The 8,414-nt window shown below is 35.4% G+C and overlaps 1 protein-coding gene across 1 annotated transcript in view; it reads left to right on the forward strand.

Annotated features, from left to right (window-relative positions):
• The first annotated feature begins 6,208 nt into the window (after positions 1-6,208).
• wdr13 (WD repeat domain 13) overlaps positions 6,209-8,414 on the forward strand; it is a 12,585-nt gene continuing 10,379 nt past the window's right edge. Inside the window, exons 1-3 of the mRNA XM_016567340.1 lie at positions 6,209-6,292; positions 7,741-7,820; positions 7,952-8,223. Of these exons, the coding sequence (XP_016422826.1) occupies positions 7,780-7,820; positions 7,952-8,223 (313 nt within the window). The 5' untranslated portion in view covers positions 6,209-6,292; positions 7,741-7,779. The remainder of the gene's footprint in view (positions 6,293-7,740; positions 7,821-7,951; positions 8,224-8,414) is intronic.

The raw sequence follows: 8,414 nt of genomic DNA on the forward strand, positions 1-8,414 counted from the left end.
GAGAGAGAGAGAGAGAGAGAGAGAGAGAGAGAGTGGGCGGGACTTTTAAAAGGCCTGTCATCTAAATGTTACACTCTTATGTTCAGTCAATAATAAATCAGAATGCAAAGACTGAAATACATTTTGTTAAGTGTTTGCCACTTAATTTATTAAAGGCAAAGACACAAATGGGACAGGAGAGAGATTTTAAGAGAATGCAGGAAAATATCAGAAAAGTTCACAAGTCATATTTGAAACTGCATCACCCATATGAGTGAACTAAAACTAAATTTGAGCTAAATACTGAAAACTAAGGAGTTTTGTGGGCGTGAACCCACACAATTATGAATCCATAATACTATAAGAAAACGTACCACAATCGTATTACCATGTTTTTAAGACATGCGCCATGGTAATGCAAGGGTTTCAGAACAAGTACCTTCTATGGCATAAGTTACACGACATCGTGAATGTACTGCGTCTTTACCATGGTTAATGATGCAGTAATGGTATCAGATGGTAATACTATGACACCTAAATCCACGTACCATGGTATCTACACGGTACTCCATGGTACTGTACTATAATTGTACATGTCTAAAATACTATGCTTGTACTATTATAGTACCATGGCAGCAACTATGGTACTTTTTGGGCACATTTTTGTAAGTATAGCCCATTTTGTTTATTGCATACCATGGTATTCCATGTACCCTGGAGTATGTAAATGCTATGGTGCAGTACATAGTAATTGAGTATCAAAGGAATATGGTACACTATAGAATACTGTGTTAATATCATGGTATTTTGGGCATGTTTTTGTAATATTGTAGCCTATTTTGTTTATTGGACATGTACCGTGGTATTCTATTATGTAGCCTACCGTGGAGTATGTAAATACCATGGTACAGTGCATAAATATAGTTATTTAGTACTGTAGTACAGTATATGGTACTTCATAGAATACCATGTTAATACCATGGTACTTTTCGAATGTGTTTTGTAATTATAGTAGCCTGTGTTGTTTATCGGACATGTACCATGGTAATACCATGGTATTCTGTAAAGTATCATATATTTAAGCCCCATATATGGTACTTCATAGAATACCATAGAAATACCATGGTACTTTTGAGTACATTTTTATATATAGCCTGTTTAGTGTTTTTGGACATGTATCTTCGAGTACTGTGTACAGTATATTTCATAAGAACAATCATAAGCACTTACAGGAGTTTTATATTAGATTAGATTAGATTTATTCTCATATCCTGTGTCTGTTCTCTCTTAAAGGGGTCATATGATGCGATTTCATTTTTTCCTTTCTCTTTAGAGTGTTACAAGCTCTTGGTGAGCCAGTATAACAGTTTATACAGGTCTGACCATCGCATGACATCTTTGGTTAAATGGCCACATATGATAGCGTCACTGCTGTCAGTAAATATTCATTACTTGAGATTAAATATGAATGGCATATTTTTTTGGAGCGCATCCGGAGTGAAATGCTCACATCCCTCTGACAGGTTTATGGCTCTGCATATGTGGCTCTGCATATATGATCACACACACGCACAATCTGTCTGATGTGGTTAAGTCAAGAGAAAAATGGCATTCTGCTTTTCTGACATTCCATAATGCAGAAGCACTGTATGGTCAAATACTGGAGTGCATTTTATATGCTTTATTTCCAGAACCAACACAACCCCTAATCTAGTTAGAAGACTACATGCACCTCCTAAAACACTTGTTCACAAATACATCCTATGGTTTTGCTGCCTCAGCCTAATATATTACATACATGCATTATATTCCCTGAGCGCTGTCTCTAATGCATGGTTACACTTCATCTGTTTCTCTCTGCTGTCTACTAGGCCAGATGCTGGTTCACATGGGGCCGGTATAGGCAAAAATTGATTTATTTTATAATGCACATGTTATTGTAGGTCAAAGCAAGAGGCTACATGTCTTTTTGTTGAAAATAATGAAGCATTGATGAGCATGAGACTACTTTCAAAGACATTTAAAAATCTTAATGGCCACAAACTTTTGAATAGCACTGTGTGTGTAAATAAATAAATAATTAGATTTAAAAATCAGTCAAAATGTCAAATTATGGCAAGTGTATGAAATCATGTTTATTTGTAAATCAGTTCATTTATGTACAGCACAGTTGAGATCTATGACATGGGCGGAGCCAAATGAACAGATGAGGGCGGGGTCACAGAGTCTCTGGAGTCTTTATATTGGCCCAACTTCCAATGAGCAGATCACCAGTGTTATTCAAACGTGAGACCCATGTGAGGAGGTAGGGACAGTCTGTCGGCAGCTTAGGCCAAGCTCTGTCTAGCGACGGTCAGATGGATGCTGGTGATTGGCTGGGTGGTGGGAGGAGCAAACCTTAGCCCTGCCTCCCCCGGGGGCCCCCATGCTTGCGTCGACAAGAGCCCAGGAGAGTCTCCAGAGCCAGCTTCACGAAGGCCTGGAAATTATTGCTTCTCTCCCTTCGGCTGTCCTGCGAGGGGAAGACACAGAGACAGATACCTTGACTGGAAACATACAGCAAGTGCAATTAAATCCACTTGTCTCTGAGAGCAAGAAATGTGCAATCTTCTCTCTCATTTGCTTCAAGATAACGTATAGTGTTTCTCCCACACAATAAACACCGTTTGACACTTTATTCTATTGTAATCAATCAAACAAATCTGTATTTGTGAGTCAAACATTTACTTTCATAAGCCATAAAAAGCATTTTACATTTCAGATATTTGCGGCGTAATTTTTGCTTGTATTTCATGCATCTGAAATGCCTTTTTTTCACTCGTGTCTTCTATGCTGTTGTCAATATTTACCTCCTTGCTTTTTGGCGTCATCTCCTTTCTGATCACCTTTCTTCGGCTGCTCCTTAGGACTCTGTGGTTGCTACAGGGAAAAATAAATAAATAAAATTCAATTTCAAAAGAAAGCATTTGAAGATCTCAGTTTTTTTTTCTTATATCGTTTTGCTAACGTTCCTATTAAGTTATGAAAACGTTATGCCTGAATGTTCTCTGAGTATTTAAAATGACTGTTATTTAATATATCTAAAACGTTTTTTTTCTTGGTAAAGTGAATGTTAGATAAAACTTTGAGAGAATGTCCCATTTATCATTGTGCAAAACATTAGAAGAATGTTTCTTTTGAATGGTCTTTATATGTTCTGAAAGAAGTAGTAACAATGTTTAAAAAATGTTGCAGAAAACAACGTTCCATGAAGGATGTATAAATAACGTTTTTGTGCGAACATGAAAGACCAACAACTTTAAATGAACGACTATTAATATTACTATTACTGGAAGAACATTTAAAGATCTAAGTTATTCAGCTAACAATGAATGTTCTCTAAATGTTCCAAGAATATGTTAATGTAAACATTAAGAGAATGTTCCAGTCATCGTTTTGCAAACATTATAGGAAAGTTACTTTTGAATGTTCTGAAACAAGTAATAAGTAATATCATTCAAAAAAATGTTTCAGAAAAAGATGTTCCATGAACAATGTATTTCTGTGCACGTTATTAAAGACCAGACAACTTTAGATGAACATTCTGTGAATGTTACTGGAAGAATGTTTAAAGATCTTAGTTAACCCAGCGAATAAAAGAACGTTTAGCTAACGTTCTTATTAAGTTATGAAAATGTTATTTCGAAATGTTTTCAGAATGTTTAAAACAACCAGGTTTTATTTTTCTTGGTTAATGTGAACGTCAGAGAAAACATTATGGGAATGTTTCATTAATTGTAAGGATAAAAGAAACTCAGATACTTTGATCTTCTGAGACAGGGAAACCCTGGAGACATTCATCCACCTGCCAAACTCAAGGGACACACACCTGCTGAGACTGAATGTTCTGCAGATGAAAACAGCCCTCAGAAGGTTTCTACAGCTGCTAACATCACAAAGACAATTTTGAGTTAACATCTCAAGGATGAACAATCACCGAACAAGTGACCCCATCGGATTCATCTATATGTGACCCATTGTGGTCAAATGGGCGACATTAATCATTGTGCATACATTATAGGAACAGTTCTCTTTAATGTTCGTTGAACATCTTGAAACAAGTAGTAACATTTAATAAAATATTTCAGGAAAAAAAACATTCCATGAACGATGTCTAAATAAGGTTTTTGTGCTGATGTTTTGCGAACGTTATTAAAGCTCAGACAACAGAAGTTCTATTAATGTTGCTGGAAGAATTTTTTTTTCATACATTTGAGAGAACATTGCCAGAACATTAGCCAATACTAACAGTGACTGATTTTGAGCAGGCTTTATGAATTATGCATGTGTAACTTTCCAATATGTGCAATGGGTCTGCTGTGGGCAATTTTTATCTTGGTGGTGGATTTCTTGTCCGCCTTATTACCTGTTAAATGTTAAAACATTCAGGACATTACTTTTTGCATATTATTATGGCGGCAGTTTTGCACATTACATATCATATGAAATCATTTTTAAAAATGTGCATATTTCATGCTTTGCTTCAATATCTACCTTTTGTTCCAGGCATTTTGGCTGCGCTCCAAAGTCCTTGTGTCCTTTTAGAATAAGCAGTGCTGAGCCGCTGGCGCGGCCCTCATTTATGGCCCCGGCCACTGAATGACTCCATCGGGCCCCCTTCGGGAAAGAGCATCAGGAACAAGCAAAGAGCCCCGTCAGCTGTGCCTCTGCACTGTCCTACCATGGGCCTCTGCTGAGCTCAGGTGAAATCATGGATGTGTATGTAGCTTTTGTACAGTTAACCCTTTTATTTTGCTGAACACAGATTGATAGTTCGCTCCCACAGCCTTTCCCTCAACACAGATAAACGTAGTAATTTTGAAATTGTAATATTCCAGTTTGAAATTTAGGGCGATCTGCAGACTCTGATCTACTTCTTCTGATGAATTATGTTAGTTTTACCAAGACAATGTTGTATCTTCATTATTTACATATAGGGTTGCAAAGGGGCGGAAAATTTCCGGTAAATTTCTGGAAATTTTCCGGAAACTTTCCATGGGAACTTCGTCTGTGAATTTTGAAAATATTACAAGTTTGAAACTTACTAGGAATTTATGGGAATTTACGGGAATTAATTGAAAATTTTGGGAAATTTATAAAACTATCATATACAAACATAAATATAAACATTTTGTTTGATCATAGGCTCACATGCATGCAAACTAGGGATGTGCCGATACTCGTAATTTTAAAAATGACATTTTTTGGGGGAATCTGTGATGCTTTTTTCAGGATTTATTGATGAATGAAAACTTGTGAACAGTGTTTATTCAAAATAGAAATCTTTTCTAACAATATAAGTCTTTACTATAACTTTTTATTAATTTAACACATCCTTGTTGATTAAAAGTATTAATTTATTAAAAAAAAAGAGAAAAGATAGTGTATTGTTAAAAAAGGATTTCTATTTTAAATAAACTCTGTTTTTTTTTTTTTTTTTTTACTCTTTATTCATCAAAGAATCACAGGTAATAAAAAAATAAAAAATAAATATTAAACAGCACAACTGTTAAGAATTGGGTTACACTTTATTTTAAGGTGTCCTTGTTACAGTGTAGTTATACATTTAAGTACTGAGTAATGTTAATTAACTAAATGTACTTACTATATGGTTAGGATTAGGATTAGGGTTTGGTTTAGAGTTACTTGCATGCAATTATGCATAATTTATTGTTATTATAGGCTAATAGTAAGCACATGTAACATGTATAACAAGGACACCTTAAAATAAAGTGAATTGTATTGATATGATATGCACAAAGCAAAAAGTTTAGACATATCTAAACCTGGCACAAATAAAATAAAAAATGTGTTAATAATATAAATATATAAAATACTTGTTAAAAATATATTATTTTTTGAGTTAGAAAATAATATTCATATATGTGTTTATATATTAATATGGATATTTGTAGTTTGTGAAGCTTACTCCTGAGACATTTGTCATGCTGTTGAACTTCACACTTGAAAACTGAGATATATTGACTTTTCTGATGGCATATTGATTTTCATTGACTGATTCTAAATGCACTAAAATATATGTAAAGAAAACTCTGCTTTTTAATGTACATATATGTTAATATTTATACATTTTCGTGGCCAAGTGACACAGCATGACCTGTCCATCTCCAGCATCATACAAATCATAGGACAGTCTTCATTACACGCGCTGCGGTGACGTCAATGATATGCAGATCAGCTGTTGGAAGGGCGGGTCGGTCACGTGATCACGCCAGTCCCTTCAGACAGAATGAATCGGTGAGAGTCTCGCACGGTAGGTGTCCTTTAGATACAAAATTATACATGACATTACGTTTCAGTAAGTTTAACCCATTCAGAAATTGTTATTAGCGAAATATTATAGCCGCAGGCTGACTAACACGATTTTTTAGGCGGATTGTTAATCGGTGTGTAACGGCTGTTGTTGTTAGCATCTCTGCTAACTGTGGCTAATGCGTCAAAACATTGGTTTTAGAACAAACTATGTGTTTATGCTGTGCATAAATATGAATCATTTTGTTATTATATATTTCTTATACACGCTGTGCTTACGTTAGTCATGTTGCATTGTTCTAGTGTGTTGGATGCTTGTACTATTTGTACATTAAACTGGATTAATAAGTTTTGTTTCTTTTATTTGTTTACAAAATATGTTTTAGGACTGTTAATGTGTGCATTTAAGCTATTAATGAAATACGTTTAACGTATTTTTTACGTTTGCATTTACTAAATTTAGTCATTTCATTCTGCTTTCCAAAGAAATCAAGACATTAATTGCTAAATATTTTTCTTATAAATGCGTTTATATATATATATATATATATTTATTTATTTAGTCATTTATTAGACGCTTTTATCCAAAGCGAAGCCACGACTTCCCATTTACACTGGGAAGTCGTAAGTCTATTTCTTTACACTGTTTTCTGCTGGCGCTTGAACACACTTTCCTTATTTTCTCCGCAACAAATGGCCAAGAAAGCGCAGACACTGACAAGATACGCGATACAGAACGAGACCAAACGCGAAATTACACGTCAGGTAATAAGACTCTGTGGTAGCTTAACACTTACTGAACTTAAAAAAAAAGGTGATACTTAAACCAGTCGAAGCAGATAACATCAGGTTTGTTATAATGACTGCATATCACAGTGATTCTGTCAGTGATTAGGCCGCGCTGAACTGCGCATATACATATACACATATATATATATAATATGTTTTTCTAAAAATAATTTTATGAACTTTGTCAAGTTAATTAAACGTAAATATTTCCAGATAACATTTTAACATTTTGTTTTAGTAAAATGACAATGCAAAAGCCAAATATTTCATTTTGGAAACAATTATTTAATTTACTTTATTCTTAATAATATAACATAGAATAGTTTCCTTACACTATATAAATGGATTTTGTACATAAAATATGCAGCTGCCTTTATGTTTATAAACACGTATTTATTATATTTAGAGTCTCTCATAAGGGAATTGCCGTATTTGGGGGTCCTTAACATCAAAAAGTTTGAAAACCTTTAAATTACATTGTTAATTGCATTTATTGTTTATATTAAGGGTTATTAGTGTTATTTTATGAAAACTTGCATCATATCTCAACTAAATTGAATGATATACAAATAATGTTTTGACATCTTTAGTTGTTTTATATATATATATTAGTTTTTTTTATTTTTTATTTAATGTCTAGTGTATTTGTGTCTCCTGCAGCCCTTGTGTTTCCTGCATCTCTCTGTGTTTGTGGATCTCATGGCTGCTGTTTGGCAGCAGGTGCTGGCAGTGGACGCAAGGTGTGTGCATGATTGTCATTGGAGCAGGACTCCATATATATATAAGTACGTTTTTGACGTGTAGGGCCTAATCATGTGTCACATTATTGTCTATTTTCTGTCTTTTTAACTCTTTTTGTCTTCTTCCTCAGGTACAATGCTTACCGCACACCTACGTTCCCCCAGTTCCGCACGCAGTACATCCGCCGGCGCAGCCAGCTGCTCCGCGAGAATGCCAAGTGTGGCTTTGAGCCGGGGCTGCGCAGGCAGTATCTGCGTCTGCGCAGTCAGTTGCTCGCCCTGCGTTACGGGCCTCTGTCAGAGCAGAGCAGCTTCAGAGCCAGCAGTGTGCGCAGTTCCCGCACCACACTGGATCGCATGGAGGTTAGGTGCATTCAGAAACAGGGAAAAGGGTTCGAGAAATGCGGATAAGGAGTTCTGGGCTGAAATATGCCCCACAAAAACACAGACAGAGGGCAAGATAGAACATCTATATAGTCCTTGATATAAATAGCAATCCAGATCCAGGTCATTGTGTTGTGTGAGAGCTGCAGTGCATGTAGATTGCGAGCATGATGGGCTTTATGTTGCTGTAGTGCTAAACTCTAAAATCAT

The sequence above is a fragment of the Sinocyclocheilus rhinocerous genome, unplaced genomic scaffold, assembly GCF_001515625.1.
Source record: "Sinocyclocheilus rhinocerous isolate Xijiao unplaced genomic scaffold, SAMN03320098_v1.1 scaffold3854, whole genome shotgun sequence".
Classification (NCBI taxonomy): domain Eukaryota; kingdom Metazoa; phylum Chordata; class Actinopteri; order Cypriniformes; family Cyprinidae; genus Sinocyclocheilus; species Sinocyclocheilus rhinocerous.